This window comes from Dipodomys merriami, unplaced genomic scaffold, assembly GCF_024711535.1.
Source record: "Dipodomys merriami isolate MVZ:Mamm:240054 unplaced genomic scaffold, mDipMer1.0.p SCAF_19, whole genome shotgun sequence".
NCBI lineage: Eukaryota > Metazoa > Chordata > Mammalia > Rodentia > Heteromyidae > Dipodomys > Dipodomys merriami.
The window spans coordinates 30,105,280-30,121,942 of record NW_027203270.1 but is presented as its reverse complement, the minus strand read 5'-3'; the positions used below and the strand labels follow the sequence as shown (position 1 = coordinate 30,121,942).

The following is a 16,663-nucleotide window of genomic DNA, read 5'->3' as shown; positions in this document are numbered from 1 at the left end:
GGTTACTTTTCATTGACTTTTTTTTTTTCTTTTTTCTTTTTTTTTTTTTTTTGCTTATGTGGTGCTGAGGAATCGAACCCAGGGCCTCATGCATGCAAGGCAAGCACTCTACCACTGAGCCACCTTCCCAGCCCCTTTTCATTGACTTTTAACAGCTGCCCAAGTTTGGCCTCAGTTACAGGAGATATGGCTATTACTGGTGACAAAGACCTTGAATGATAGCAGGGTGCTGGTGGTTCACACCCATAATCCTAACTACTCAGGAGGCGGAGATCCGTGGATCAAGGTTTGAAACCAGCCCAAGCAGGAAAGTCTGCGGGATTCTTTTAATCTCCAATGAGACAGTAGAAAACAGAAAGTGGAGCTGTGGCTCAAAGTGGTAAAGCACTAACCTTGAGCAAAAAAGAGTGCAGAGGGACTGGGAAAGTGGCTCAGTGGTAGAGCACTTGCCTTGCATGCATGAGGCCCTGGGTTTGATTCCTCAGCACCACATAAGCGAAAGAGAAAAAAGCCGGAAGTGGCGCTGTGGCTCAAGTGGTAGAGTGCTAGCCTTGCGCTGAAGAGCTGAGGGACAGTGCCCAGGCCCAGAGTTTAGGCCCCATGACCAGACCCCCCCCCCAAAAAAAAGAGTGCAGGGACAGTGCCCAGTCCCCAACTTCAAGCCTCATGACTGACACAATAAAAAAAAATTTTTTTTAAAAAGAATCTGAATGACAAATACTTTACAATAAATACCTGGGAAAGAGATAACCAAAAACTATTTTTTAGCCTGTTCTAGCACTATTCTTCCTAAGATATTTTGTTTGCTTGATGCTTAGCTTCCCTTATGTGGGATAAAGTGAATAAAATGCTACACCCCTCCTCTAGAAAAAGTCCTTCTCAGCTCTGCTAGCAATTTAAATGCAGTGATCATACCCATTAGCTTCTCTATCATTGTAATTGTTGTTAATTGTTATAACTGTTTTACTTATTAGTGGTGTCGTTATTGCTCTAGGTCCTCTGTCTGTTTTTATGCTGAATATATTAGTGCTTTGCTTTTGAATTACCAAGGCTTTATTTAGTGCAGTGACGTTTGGTGGGTTTTTTTTTTTTTTTAGAGAGACATTGAGAAATGCTGGCATTAAGCTTTATTCTTTTGTTTTTCATTCCAAACGGACAGACTGGAAAAAAAATAATTAGATGGAATAATGTCCTCAAAATGAGAATGAGGATGTTTTGAATTAATTAAACTATCAGAATACTGCAGCATTTCTGATGTGAAGCTGCTGCCAGAATAGTGTAAAACCTAAAGGAACTGAAATCCAGCCCACAAAAGCTCTTAAGTTCCCAATTCCTTTCACTGCGCTAAATAGAAATCCATGTCTGTGTGTATTTGTCTGTCTGTAGGATGAGCTTGGCAGGCTTAGGGCAAAGCAGAAATAACCCTCCAGACTACTGGACCTCCAGACGCTGCCTGGCACCACACTGCAAGAATAAAATCCTCCTCAGCCTTACCTTTTCCAGGTCTTTATTTAACATCTACCCACCATGGCCTCATGCTTGCTTGGCTTGCTTGCTCAGATAGTGCCCTATCCCTTGAGTCATGCCTCCAATCCAGCTTTTTGCTGGATAATTGAAAATGGGAATCTTTTCTACCGAAGTTGGCTTTGTAATGTAATCCTCCAGATCTCAGCCTCCTGTAGAGAGTGAACTACTTGGCGCCCAACAGATCCGGTTTTTCCAAACTACTAAAGCTTCAGAAAGGTCTCCCTGACCCTTTAGACTGTGCTAAATTCCCTGTTACACATAGCATCTTCCATTTCCTTCCAGATATATGACAATCTTAGGTAAATAAATCCTTATGTGTTCATGGTGCTTCCCCCACTAGATGGTAGCCTTGGGAGCAGGGACCTTGTGTGGCCACTGAGGAATCTCCAGGGCCTGGCAAAGCCCTGGCATTGAGCAGACACTGCGCATGTGTCTGCCACCGGATGCGGAGGAAGGAATTAGCAACGTTGCACATATTCACATACGTGAGTGCAAATCATATGCATGTTAAACAGGGAGTCTGCAATATGAAATCCAGCCATAACCAGCTAAAGAATAACTCCCTATGGATTCTCTTCATTCCAGAATACCTCTATCTACATAACAAGTTTCATCTTTCCCTAGCCTTTAATTCTTCATTCTGCCTATTTTTCAGAACTGTTTTGTAATGGTTCTACTGTATGAGTACTTTAACTTGGGCTAGGCTAAACTATCTGCAGGGTTCCTGAACACCTTTTCTTTCTGTCTGCCTTTCTTTTTCTTTCTGTCTTTCTTTTTCTTTCTATTTTTCTTTCTTTCTTTCTTTCTTTTTTTGGGGGGCGGTCCGGTCATGGGGCCTGAACTCTGGGTCTGGGGGCTGTCCCTCAGCTCTTCAGCTCAAGCTAGCGCTCTTGAGCCACTTGAGCCACAGCGCCACTTCCGGCTTTTTTCTTTTTGCTTATGTGGTGCTGAGGAATCGAACCCAGGGCCTCAGGCATGCAAGGCAAGCGCTCTACCACTGAGCCACCTTCCCAGCCCCCCTTGTTCAGTTTTTGCAGTCTACTTTTGTAACACTGATTTTCTCTACTGCGTATACATCCGTGAAGAATATACTTCACAATCCTAAAATCTCAGGGTGATTTATGAACTTCATTACAACTGAAAATGCATAATATATCTTGTGGGTTAACTTCCACTTTCAAGAGATTGAGATTTCTCTGTTATTTCTTCCACTGATATTCTTCCCCCCTACCCCAAATAGGTTTTGTCTTTTCAATAGTTAGCATTTTTCTCTCAATATATTTTTCTTCCTAACTCTGTGGTAGTGTTTTCACTGGAATTGTTTTGTTTGCTGCCCTCTATTGGCATTTATAAACAATTTTTTGTCTAAAGAAAACTTGCCTGCTGGGTGCTGATGGCTCACACCTGTAACCCTAGCTTCTCAGGAGGCTGAAATCTGAGGATTGAGGTTCAAAGCCAGCCCTGGCAGGAAAGTCCATAAGACTCTTACCTCCAAGAAACTACTCAGAAAAAGCCAGAAGTGGTGCTGTGGCTCAAGTGGTAGAACAATAGTCTTGAGTACAGAGAGGCTCAGGGACAGCACCCAGGCCCTGAGTTCAAACTCCAGGACTGAAAAAACAAAAACAAAAAAACATGCTGGAGTTTCTACATACTTGACAATTTTATTTCTGTTTACAATATCTGACTAAATCTAAAACAAATAACTCTATTCTCCCTGTTTTTGTGCATTGTAAGAGTCCTATTCTTTTCTGAAGACATATAGGAATTTATTTCCGTGTGCTTTTCTTGTTTGAATTGCTCATAAAATTAGGAAGAAGGGGCTGGGAAGGTGGCTTAGTGGTAGAGCGCTTGCCTTGCATGCCTGAGGCCCTGGGTTCGATTCCTCAACACCACATAAGCAAAAAGAAAAAAGCTGGAAGTGGTGCTGTGGCTCAAGTGGTAGAGCGCTAGCCTTGAGCTGAAGAGCTGAGGGACAGCGCCCAGGCCCAGAGTTCAGGCCCCACGACCCGACCCCCCCCCCCCAAAAAAAAAAAAACAAATTAGGAAGAAGTAGAAACAAAAACAAATAGTATCATTACCACCTATGAAGAGCCAAACGAATGAAGGAAAGGGAAGGAACTGATAGAATAGTTTCCCTACCTCTGCCCCCCCCCCCACCCCTCACATAAGTTTTTATTTCTGCTTTTGTTCTTTGGGGAGGGTGGGGTGTTTTGTTCTGTTTTGTTTTGTTTTGTTTTTGTTTTTGTTTTTTTTTTGTCGGTCGTGGGGCTTGAACTCTGGGCCTGGGCGCTGTCCCTCAACTCTTCAGCTCAAGGCGAGCGCTCTACCACTTGAGCTACAGTGCCACTTCCAGTTTTCTGGTGGTTTATTGGAGATAGGAGTCTCACGGTCTCTCCTGCCCGGGCTTGCTTTGAACCACGATCCTCAGATCTCAGCCTCCTGAGTAGCTAGGATTACAGGCGTGAGCCACCAGCGCCCGGCTTGTTTTGTTTTGTTTTTAAGACAGGCTCACTGTATAGCCAAGGCTGGCCTTGAACTAACGTCCTTCCCCCACTCCTTTTGCTTTTAGTTTGTCTTTCAGCTAGAGTCTTGAGCTTTTTGCTCAGGCTGGCCTAAAACGATAATCCTCCTATTTCTGCCACACAAGTTAAAAAAAAAAATCACAGGGAGAAAATCAAGGAAAGAGTGCCATGGTCCAAAAGTACTGTACCCATTAACTGACTTGTGGAATTATAACACCTTTGTACAACATCTTAATAATAACAAATTTTTCTAATTGCATAAAATTGAACTAGAACATAGGACTCCTGAATCCCATCAATTACATTTCACCGTTGGTAGGTGGATGGCTTGCAGCTCTCACAATGTCCTGAAGAGCTGGGAGCATCTTTGGTGTAGTGGGCATTAAGCTGGCCTGCCATTCAAATCCCCCGATCCTCTCCCATTTTGTACTCTAGTGTTTAACCTTTCCGGGTAGGAGAGGATCAATACAAATTCTTCATTGTTAAGAATCGATGGCTGTCCTATGTGCCATCTCGTCTTGCTGAGAAGCCCAGTAAATCTCTGCTGTGTTTCTAAAGCTGGGTGTGTCATCTTCAGTGGCTTTCATTTTTAATGCCGATCACTTTGGTTTCCATTCCCCGGGGGTTTGCAGATAAATCTTGGCGTACATACATGTTCAGGGTCTACAAATGCGGTGCTGGAAAAGGGCCAGCCCACCCAGAATTTAGTCATAATGGATGAGACATCCCTATGGTTTCACTTAAAGACTGAGCTATTGGTTTTGGTATTTATCAGTGATTACCTCATAGGAGGACCTGGGAGGGAGGTATTGGGACCAAATTCCCACTTGACTGGGGAGGCCAAAATATGAGTCGTAAGGCAGAAGCATGCTGGCTGACTCAGGCACTCCAATAAATTAGCAGAGATTTCTGTTCCTTCAAACGCATCATTGAGAAAAAGGCACTAGATGTTTTAGTTCTTTTATTTTCTTTGTGCACATCTCAGGGCTTGATCTCAGTGTCTGAGTGCTATCATGTGGAAGGCTAGCACACTATCACTTGAGCCTTAGCTCCAACTCTGCGTGTTTGGTGGTAATTGGAGATGGCCGGCCACTGGTAGCTCACACTTGTAAATCTTAGCTACTCAGGAGGCTGAGATCTGAGGATGGCAGTTCAAAGCCAGCCTAGGCAGGAATGTCCATGATACCTTTTTTTTTTTTTTTTTTTTGGGTCCAGTCGTGGGGCCTGAACTCTGGGCCTGGGCGCTGTCCCTCAGCTCTTCAGCTCAAGGCTAGCACTCTACCACTTGAGCCACAGCGCCACTTCCGGCTTTTTTCTTTTTGCTTATGTGGTGCTGAGGAATCGAACCCAGGGCCTCAGGCATGCAAGGCAAGCGCTCTACCACTGAGCCACCTTCCCAGCCCCCATGATACTTTTTATCTCCAATTAACCACCAGAAAACCAGAAGTGGCATTGAGGTTCAAAGTGGTAGAGTGCTAGCCTTGAGCACAAAAGAGCTTAGAGATGGTGCCCAGGCTGGGAGTTCAAACCCTATGACCAACGAAAAAAAATAATGATTTCATAGACTTTCCTGTTTAGACTAGATTTGAACCCTTATCCTCAAATCTCATGAACCACCAATGCTCGGCTAGCACTAGATTTTTTTTTTTTAGATGCAAAAAAGTCTGGTGGAGCCAGGCACCAGTATCTCACGCCTATAATCCTAGCTACTCAGGAGGCTGAGATCTGAGGATCATGGTTCAAAGCCAACGCAGGCAGGAAAGGCCGTAAGACACTTTATCACCAATTAACCATCAGAAAACTGGAAGTAGAGCTGTGGTTCAAATGGTAGAGCCTTGAGCAAAAGAGCTCAGGGACAGTTCCCAGGCCTCAAGTTCAAGCACTACCACCAAAATTTTTTAAAGTCTGGTAGGAAACATCTTTGTGATATTTATTTACAAACCAACTAAAAAATACCTGGCTTCTTTTCTTTTACTTATAAGTAAATATAGCATCATATTGTTGAATGGCTTCCTATTAGGAGTGAGCAGTAAATATTTAATGTTAGTTAATGATCTCCTTCCCCCATAGTCCTTTGCCCATGCTGAAAGTTTGGCTGTATCTCATCTGGAAACCCCCTGAACCTTACGTTTTCTAGGGGCCATATTAGAATCCTAGTTTCCATTTGCAGCAAATATGTGGCTCCTTGGAAAAGATGGTGTTTTTTTAACTTTGATTTCTCTTCTCTTTGATCAGTGGACTATGCCAGTTATTATCAAGGCCTATGGGATTGCCATGGTGACCAGCCAGACGAACTGTCCTTCCAGCGGGGTGACCTCATCCGTGTTCTGAGTAAGGTAAGGACATACAGCATGGGCTTTGTACCCACAGTCAATTTGCTCACTCTTGGTGGTGTACTCACCAATGCCAGAATAATTCGAGGTTGGCACACTTCAGCATGCATATTACCTATCTTCCACACACATAGAATGAATTGCCATTTGTTTGTAATTGTTAGGGAAAACTTTAATGAAAAGTTCAGATTCAAGAATCAATTTTCAAGGTCTTGGAAGGTGGCTCAGTGGTAGAGTGCTTGCCTTGCATGCATGACCCTGGGTTTGATTCTTCAGCACTACATTAAGCAGAAAAGGCTGGAAGTGGCACTGTGGCTCAAGTGGTAGAACGCTAGCCTTGAGCTGAAGAGCTGAGGGACAGCATCCAGGCCTAGAGTTCAGGCCCCACAACAATCAATTTTCAAATTTAAAAACTCAGTTGACAGAAGACTAAGAGTGTGCATAATCAAGATCTGATCTTTTTCAAGGACTATGTGATGTGATACTTTAAGGTCATCACTATGTACATTATTTATCACCATATAATACTCCTGAAAACATTCTGGCTAGGTAAGCTGCCTGCTTATTTCATTTATAGATAAACAAGACTGTAATATAATTACCTCTGGGGGAGGAGTCCAAGTTAGTTACCTCAATTGGTTTGAGCAAATGTTGATAAGGCCAAGATAGTGAACCCAATCACACACAGGCCAGCCAACTTTATTCTTTCCTCAGCCATAAGTTAACCCCTCGATTCAGCTGACCATCTCATAAACAGTGCCCTTGAGCATAAAAGAACAGTGGTGGGGTTTTTTTGTTTTCTTTTTTGGTTTTTTGTTTGTTGGTTGGTTGGTTGGTCGGTCGTGGGGCTTGAACTCTGGGCTTGAGCGCTGTCCCTGCACTCTTAAGCTCAAGGAGAGGACTCTACTCCTTGAGCCACAGCACCACTTCGGGTTTTCTAGTGGTTAATTGGAGATAAGAGTTTCAAGGACTTTCCTGTCTGAGCTGGCTTTGAACCATGATCTCAGCCTCCTGAGTAGCTAGGATTACAGGCATGAACCACCGGCGCCTGGCCAAGAACAGTGTTTAAAAAAATATATTATTGCCAATCCATCACTAATATGAAAACAATTCTCAACCCCTAAGGGCTACAGTTTGAGACATAAGCATCAACCTTGCAAAGAAAGGCCACGCATATTGTATAGGGCAGACTAAGAAAACAGGTTCTGTTCATAAAAGAATTTATTGAAAAGGCCTCTCCCGACCAAGTTCTAGATATTCACCTCTGTAATCATAGCATTCAAGAGGATGAGATCTGAGGTCTGTGGTTCAAAGCCATCCTTGGCAGAAAAGTCCATGAGACTCTTATCTTGAATTAACCAGCAAAAAGCCAGAATTTGGGGTGTGACTCAAATGGTAAAATGCCAGTGTTAAGTGAAAAAGCCAAGCAAAAGTGTGAGGCCCTGAATTCAAGCCCCAGTACTGGCACAGGAAGGAAAAAAAAAAAAAAAAGTCCCTCTCTATGTATCCAACCCAGATCTAATATATATATATATGAATAGGTCCACTTTTTTTTTTTTTTTTTTTTTTTGGTCAGTTGTGGAGCTTGAACTCTGGGCCTGGGTACTGCCCCTGAGCTCTTCAGCTCAAGGCTAGCACTCTACCACTTTGAGCCACAGCACAACTTCCAGTTTTCTGGTGGTTAATTGGAGATCACAGTTTCTTGCCCAGGCTGGCTTCAAACTGTGATCCTCAGATCTCAGCCTCCTGAGATTAATAGGCATGAGCCATTATCTCCTGGACACTTTGTTGTTTAAGTGCTGAGTATGTCGATTCCTTGAAGAAAAACAGAAAATGTCTTTGTGTTGTCAACCATTATTTCCCATTTGTTCAACGGATGCTACCACAAAGGCCAAGGGTTGGTTTAGGTTGGGTTTGAAATATGCCATAAGCTCCTTAGGAAACAGATCAAGGTCCTGTTCACTCTTTCCAATACATCAGGCCTCTTTAAACAGGGACTGCATTCAGAACTAACTCTTTTCAGGAGAGGGGGAGACCGGCAAGCCTGCAGAGTGAGATGGCAAATGTTCTAGCGATTTCTCCTGGATCCCTAACTCAGCACCACCCTCGTGCCATTTCCTTGCAGCTCCAATACACCAAGAATAAATTGGAAGCAAAGAAGGGAGTGGACATCGGCCTGATTGGTATTTCAAATGCCCGAAAGCAAGGTTTGCCGTGTAATAGAATTTGTGTACATTACCACGCTGGCATTACAGGGTAATCGAGTTATTCACTCAGGTGTGACCAGGCCTCTGTTTGCCCAGAGCCTGCAGGTGAACAAATTAACTGTTTACATTGTCTGGAGGTGCCTGCAGCAGGAGGGAGAAAACAGAGCTGGCTGTCTGCTGGCCTTCTCTCTCAGTCTTGATTATATTTTGTTTGTTTTGCATGTCTTTTGCCTTTGTTAATGGCTTCTCACTGGGGGTCCCTTTCCTCCGGTCAAAGCTAAGGTATTGTGAAGAATCTCAAAGAATATGGAGGAACCAACCCCACTTGTTTAAAAAAAAGAAGAAGAAAGAAAGAAACCTCTCAGCAGGGCGCCAGTGGCTCACACCTGTAATCCTAGCCACTCTGGAGACTCAGATCTGAGGATCGTGGATTGAAGCCAGCCTGGGCCGAAAAGTGCCCGTGAGACTCTTATCTCCAATTAACCACTCAAAAACTGGAAGTAGAGCTGCGGCTCCAAGTGGTAGTGTGCTAGCCTTGAGCAAAAAGAGCACAGGGACAGAGTCCAGACCCTGAGTTCAAGTCTCACAACTGCCCAAAAACCAACCAAACAAACAAACAAAACAACAACCCTCTCTCTTCCCCTCCTCCATTACTGAAAGAAACAATACCAGAGTTAAATTCAGTGAAACTACCTTTCTGCCCTGATTCTATCAACTTGTTTCTCTGCTATTCTGGAAGGTTCTAAGTCCATTTTTATCCCTTACCATTAGACTATCCCATTTTTTTCCCACCATAAACCATACCAGGACCCTCCTTCCCTCCAGGAAGAGTTGAGAAGTTGTATAGTTCAAGAGATCTTTCTCTTAAGCTTCACTCGAGTTAACATTGACTTGAGAAGATTCTCAAACTGGATTTACCTGGATTCTGTTACCTTACTCAGAGTACTTGGACAAAAAGGAAGTGAAAAGATCTCCTAAGCTCACTGACTTCCTCTATGAAGTACAAACCAACCAGTTCAGCAGATAGAAGGGGAAAAAAAGATTCCATTACCATTTAGAAATCCAGTTGTTTCTGCCCTCCAGAATTGTTTCTCATATGGATTCTAAATTTATTCCACGTTAGCCCCATCTGGCTTCCTTCGTTAAAGCTGGGGTTACCCTCTGCCGCCTGCCTCTCACATCTGGAGGGGCAGAACAAACTCAAGTTATCTATCTAGAAAGTTCCTCCAGGTGCTGGGGGCTCATGCCTGTAATCCTAGCTACTCAGGAGGCTGAGATCTGAGGATGGCAGTTCAAAGCCATTCTGGGCAGGAAAGTCTGTGAGTCTCTTATCTCCCATGCACCACCAAAAAGCTGGAAATGGAGCTGTGGCTCAAGTGATAGAACACTAGCATTGAGAAAAAAAGCTCAGGAACAGAACCCAGGCTCTGAGTTCAAGCCTTAGATCCAATGAAAGAAGGAAAGAAAGAAGGAAAGAAAGAAAGAAAGAAAGAAAGAAAGAAAGAAAGAAAGAAAGAAAGAAAGAAAGAAAGAAAGAAAGAAAGAAAGAAAGGAAGGAAGGAAGGAAGGAAGGAAGGAAGGAAAGGAAAGGAGGGAGGGAGGGAGGGAGGGAGGGAGGGAGGAAGGAAGGAAGGAAGAGAGAGAGGGAAAGAAAGAAAGGAAGGAAGGAAGGAAGGAAGGAAGGAAGGAAGGAAGGAAGGAAAAAGAAAGAGAGGGAGCAAGAAAGGGAGGGGGAGGGAGGGAGAAAAGGAAGGAAGGAAGGAAAGAAAGAAGGAAGGAAGGAAAAAGAAAGAAAGAGAGAGAGGAAACGAGAAAGGGAGGGGGGAGGGAGTGAGGGAAGGAAGGAAGGAAGGAAGGAAGGGAGGAAGGAAGGAAGGGAGGGAAGAAGGAAGAAAGAAAGGGAGGGAGGAAGGGAGGAGGGAGGGAGGGAAGGAGGGAGGGAGGAAAGGAAAGAGAGGAAGGGAGGTTCCATGTTTCTTTTCTCTCTGGCCAGAGAACCTTTGCCAAGCTAGATAGGCCTCTGTTTAGAAAGCTGGGTGTGTCTGTTTCCCTGAGAAAGGCAAGATGCCACTACACAGTTCACCTTACCTGGCCTTATTTCCTCTCCTGTAAGACAAGGAGTTGTGCCAGATAGCATAGATCTAAGGTTCCACCTCAGACATTCCTGTGGTAAGCATGTGGGCCTGACTGCCAAACCAGTAAAGTCCCATACCTAGCTATATATTCACTTTAATTAAGTGCTCAGTTTAAAAACAAATCGACAACAAAAATTTCAAAATACCAGCTATTTTATCTTCAACCCTCAGATACAACTGTGTGTGTGTGTGTGTGTGTGTGTGTGTGTGTGTGTGTGTGTGTGTGTGTGTGTGTGTGTGTGTGTGTGTGTGTGTTGTGAAGGAGATAACCCAGGGCCTTACCACTAAGTGAAATCCCTGTTCCCTTGAAAAGAGATGTTGTCTAAATGGGGCTGGAGGAAGGAAGGCCTCTGCGTGAGGAAGCAGGGTTGAGCAGGCAGGAAGGGAAAGAAGTCAGCTTTACTCATGGGCCCTTACAGACACACAGGTATGAGCTCATCTTGAATCCTAGAGTCCTAAACCATCTTTAGGGGGATCACTGCATCTTGCCCTGGGCATGAATGGTCCCCAAAGGAGAGAGATGAATCCTTTATTTGAAAGAAATAAATGACTGAGCAAGAACAATGCACCCCAACCAAAAGCCCATTGCCTGTCTTGTTCTCAAGGAAACAAGTAACAACATCTGGATTATTCGTGTGACACCCCCCCCCCCAGGGAAGAAAAAAAAATCACTTAATCTTACTAATCTTCCATGTACTCAGCTATAAAACTCAGGATAGTTTCCAGTCAGACTTCTTCCATCAGAAATTTTGTGTGAAGTATGTGGTACCCAAGAAATGGAAATTAGTATAATCCACACCAATAAAATAAAATAAGCCTTTTGGAGCAGTGGATTCATACTCAGTGTTCAATAAATTATGGTGAATTGAGGTGAGAGAGGCGGGTAGAGTGAGTGGGGAATAGTCCACATACCAAGAACTTCATACAGATTTTTTTATTTTAATTTAATTAATTAATTGATTGATTTTTGCCAGTCCTGGGGTTTGGAGGATCTGGGCACCGTCCCTGGGCTTCTTTTTTGCTCAAAGTTAGCACTCAGCACCACTTCGGGCTGTTTTCTGTTTGTGTGGTACTAAGGAATCAAACCCAGGGCTTCATGCATGCTAGGCAAGCACTCTATCACTAAGCCATGTTCCCAGCCCTTCATACAGATTTTTCTAAGAGCATTAAAAGCTCTGACTTGGATGTAGAACATTCCCCAGTGAAGAGTCCTTCATGAAAACCTACAGTATCTTTCCTGTTCTGGGACTTTCATCACTGATGTCCAATCTGGTTTCCTAACTCCCCTTGCAGGAGAGGCCAGGGCCACATATCCAAACTCCAAAACAGGAATCAGAGCAGAGTCAGCAGAGGGACCCCCTGCCGCCCTCCTGCAACACATCCGTCCATTCCTGGGCCCCATGCAGCTCCATTCCCACTTAATTCACTGGCTTCCAATTGGAGTCCTAAAATATATTAACGGGAGATTTTTTAATAAGGAAGCAGATCTGAGCATCACTGCTTTTCTCTTTAGACCTACATAATTCTGAACAGCTTTTTTTTTTTTCCTGGTAAGAGATGAAGCTGCTGCTGCTTCTTCCTCCCTAGAGTAGGAGCCAGGCCACAGCTCAGGCCACAGTGGGGTGCTTAGCTCTCTTCAGTGACTCCAGATTGTGAGGCTGGTGCAGGTCTTGTCATATGAAACCGATGGTTCCGGAGAGCCTGCCTGTCATAAATGACTTCCCACGATGCCAGGGACCACCGCAGAATTCAAGTTTGAATAAAGCAGGGGGGGGGGAGGAAAGGTGTTTGAAAGGCCTGTTCACTCAGCTGCATTTTAATTTCCTTTTCAATCTTGTCCCAATTAATTTCACAGAATTAATCTCACAGAAGCAAACTCGGCAGCGCCGAGGCTGTGGTTTTAGTGTGGCGGTCGCTCTGCCTGAACATGAAATAGGAGCTCATATAAAAATCCATCTGCTGTGTTTGAAATACACACCGGCTGCTGCTCAGTCCTGTCTGACATTTCAAACATCAACAGCGGTGCGGGGGAGGGGAGTAATTTGGGGGTTAGTGACCATCAGTACTTGGCAGGAATTCAACAACAGGTGTACTCCAAAAATCCATTCAGCCTGGGCACCAGGCATGACAGGGCAGGTGCTGAATCACCCTCCATGCAAACTCACTGAGCCCTGGCTTTGTTCCTTGTATCTGTGGCACACGAGGCCTGTGGACTAGCACCACCAGGGTCACTTTCTAAGTAGGAGATTGAGAGGCATGAAACTTGTATTTGGAGCCAGGCACCCATGGTTCACACCTGTAATCCTTGCTACTCAGGAGGCTCAGGTCTGAGATCATAGTTCAAGTGCAGCCTGAGCTGGAAGGTCCATGAGACTCTTACCTCTAATTAACTACTAAAAAGCCAGAAGTGGTAGAACTATGATTCAAATAATAGAAGGAACAGTGCCCAGGCCATGAGTTCAAGCTCCAGTGCTACCACAAAATAAAAGAGAGAGAGAAAGAGAGAGAAAGAGGGAGGGAAGGAGGAAGGAAGGCAGGAAGGAAGGAAGGAAGAAAGGAAGTTGAACCAGACTTCCTGCTTTCTAGTCTCTCCCTAGGAGAACACCGCTTTCTAAATAACAAAAGTATTTCTCCCACTCTTTGAGATAACTCTTAAATAATTGCCCATTGGAAAAGTAAGCCTCCTGTTCATTGAATTTATGGTAGGAATGTGAGCTGTCCAACTGATAAATGCAAATAAAAGAGAAGGGAAAAACAAACAAATGAAAAAAATTTAAAAAACAAAGTCTTTCTCAATGGACTGGAAAGAAGAGGTCCCCACATGAGTTTACAAAGCACTGATAGAGGAGGACTCATCTGTTGAGCCCAAGTGTGTCTTTCATGAATTGATTCTAGGATCCTCTGAGGCCTTGTTTAGTGCCTCGTTTCCATGGTACTCAGTTCTACAGCATCAAGTTGGGTACCACTTACAGTTGATACTTACCTGATGGCTTAGTTGAGTGGGAAAGTATTCCATGACCCAAACAAATCAGACTTTCCACTGATGCAAACTTTCCTTACAAACAAGGTCCAGTTTACCATAGAACACAAGGTGTTCTCAAATGGCCATGAGCCTCATATAGACACCAATGGAGGTCATATGAAGGGAAATTGCTTAAACTCAGACTTATCCTGCTCCAAACCCAGTGTCCAGTCATCTGAATATAGCAGGGCCTTCCTAGCACACCTGGATAATGTTAGCATTACAATGTTTGTTATAGTAAGATTTTTTTTATTTGTTTGTTTGTTTGTTCCATGGGGCTTGAACTCAGGGCCTGGGCACTGTCCCTGATCTCTTTCGCTCAAGGCTAGTGCTCTACCACTTTGAACTACAGTTCCACTTCCATTTTTCTGGTGGTTCATTGGAGATAGTCTCATGGACTTTACTGCCTAGGCTGGCTTTGAACCACGATCCTCAGACTTCAGCCTCCTGAGTAGCTAGAATTACAGGTGTGAGCCACCACTGCCCGGCTACAATGGAGTTTTTAAACCCAGTTTTCTCCCTACATACGCCCTCAGAGGACTATTTAAGAATATGGACCTTTCCCCTCCCTTGACCCCATCCTCTCCAAAAGATTTGTATATTGTTAAAAAAAAAATCTTAATGTAGGAATATACTTCCTCTTTTAAGTATGCTTAGTAGAATGTAACAACCAGCCCTCATAAAAATAGATACGTTAATTCCTCCAATTGCTTTAAATGAAGGAAAGTTTATTTTTTTATTTTTATTTTTTTAAGTTTTCAGGGCTCTGAGGGAAAGGAGGTGTTTGGTGACATCTAGTGTCCATTCAGGACTTCCTCAGGCACCAGACCTTCTGCTTAGCAGAGTGGGGGATGGGTAGGGAGTATTTGGGAGGTAATTTGGGGTAGTAAGTGGGGGAAATATAGGCCTGGAGCACAGATTGCCCAAACAGTAAGATGAAACTGATCCATGGCTGTCAAAGAGCTATTATTCACCTCTGACCTCACCAAAAGGGGCAGATGGGGGGGGGGGGAGTGCGGGAAATACCATTGGAAAATATCTTTGTTTCTTATTTATGATGGTTCAGGAGAGAAACAGAAGCTGTCCCCACCACCCCCATCTCATGTTAACAAGCAGGTCAACACTGTGCCGTGCTGACGAAGATGATGATGGTGGTGGTGGTTTCTCTCATTAATAACCCCTAGGGGAGGCGATAGTGTTAGAGGATGGCAGTGGCGCGCGGGGTCAGCTGCAAGGCAACGGTCATACACCGGTCAAATTCAGTAGAGGCCATTCCTTTCCCCCAGACAGGAACCAATCGTCTAGAACAAACCCTGGCAGCCTCATTCCTTCCAGGTAATTTTTATAAATGAGGGGACACCCATTCCAAGAGAGGACAAAAGGGAGAGGAGGGTGTTTACGCCTGCGTGCATATGCATGCTTGGTAACCAACTAACAAGGGGCCCAATGGCACCACAACCCTACCTGTGAATTCTGGCTATTTATTTGAAACATCATTAAAAAAGAATTACAACTGGCATTTTCTTCTTCTATCCCCTTATTCTGAAGCGGTGGTCTTCAACAGGACCTCTACACTTCAGTCAGGTGGAGAGACCCACAGCCAAATAATTCATTCCAAGACCCAGACAGATATGTTTATCTAGAACCACCTAAGCCATGACAGGGTTGGGTTAATGCTCAGAATTACCGGATGCTTTACAAACTCCCAGTGTTAAAAAAAAAAAAATTTCCAGCCATTTATTTTTGCAGTGAATTTATAACAAATGCTGTTAAAGGCTTCGTCTTTTGACAGAGGTAATAATAAATTCACTGTTAAAGGCGGCAGTTTAATTCCTTATACCTCCAATACTGCACAGAATAAACCATATTCATCACTGAGTAATTTTTTACCACATAAATCTTTAAAACTAACCGGTGAAGGCTGTTGAGACTGAAATATTGTGAATTTATTAGATATGCCCATGTAGTATTGGATTCAGAGGTTTCCATACGAATATATTACGAAGAAAATTTGTGTCTTTAACTGTGACATTTCTTCCATTTCCCCACCGCCAGTATTATACCAAGCAGCTCCTCCAGAGTCAACTGCACGTTTATGAGACAGAGATTTAGTAATAAACTCCTCACTAATCTGCCAAAGAGGCTGGATGACATTTCAGCGACATGCCCTATTTAAAAGGAGTCGAGAAAGCTTTGTTTCCGTGTAATTATTTTCTCAAAAAGAACTCAGCCTTCCCAAACCTCTCCTGCCAAGGTCTCTGAGAATTAAATGGATTCCGCTCTCCAACCAAACTTGCCAAATATTGGAACAAATGATAACCTCATTTCAAAAACACAGGGCAGTAATTTCTATGCAAGTTTTAAGATGTGTTGGGGTGGAGGGCCGGGTTAGGGTAATTGATTAGAACATAGCTGGAATTCGAAGGCACTCACAGACATACGGTACTTAAGGCTAATAAAAAGACCATATTGATTCTCAGGCTAGACATTATAGACAATGATTTCAGAAAACTTGCTTTTTAAAAAATTTTCATCTTGATGTAGGACACATTAAAGATATAATTAAGTCCTCAGACTGAACCAAAAACATACTTTTGCTGTAATATACTAATTTTAAGTGAAAATCTATGCCTGGTAGAGGAGAATGTGCTGAACTTTTCTCATGTTTGCTAATAAAGTAACATTTAAGTTAACCAATGAATTCAATCAAATTGTAGCTCCAGTTGCACCAAGAAAACATGAATGTGGCTAAATTGAAAACAATTCGTGTGTGTGTGTGTGTGTGTGTGTGTGTGTGTGTGTGTGTGTGTGTGTGTGTGTGTGTGTGTGTGTGTGTGTGTGTGTGTGTGTCACTTCTAGGGCTTGAACTCAGGGCCTGGGGGCTGCCCCTGAACTTTTTCCTTCAAGGCTAGCACTT

The 16,663-nt window shown here is 43.6% G+C and overlaps 1 protein-coding gene across 3 annotated transcripts in view; it reads left to right on the top strand.

The window, feature by feature from the left end:
- Skap1 (src kinase associated phosphoprotein 1) overlaps positions 1-16,663 on the top strand; it is a 270,881-nt gene that overhangs the window by 236,215 nt on the left and 18,003 nt on the right. For 2 of the 3 annotated variants that reach the window (XM_070028253.1, XM_070028252.1), the window contains one exon: positions 6,285-6,385. In XM_070028253.1, the coding sequence (XP_069884354.1) occupies positions 6,285-6,385 (101 nt within the window). Of the gene's footprint in view, positions 1-6,284; positions 6,386-8,507; positions 8,590-16,663 lie in introns of all 3 variants that reach the window. The other variant, XM_070028251.1, reaches the window with a different exon arrangement.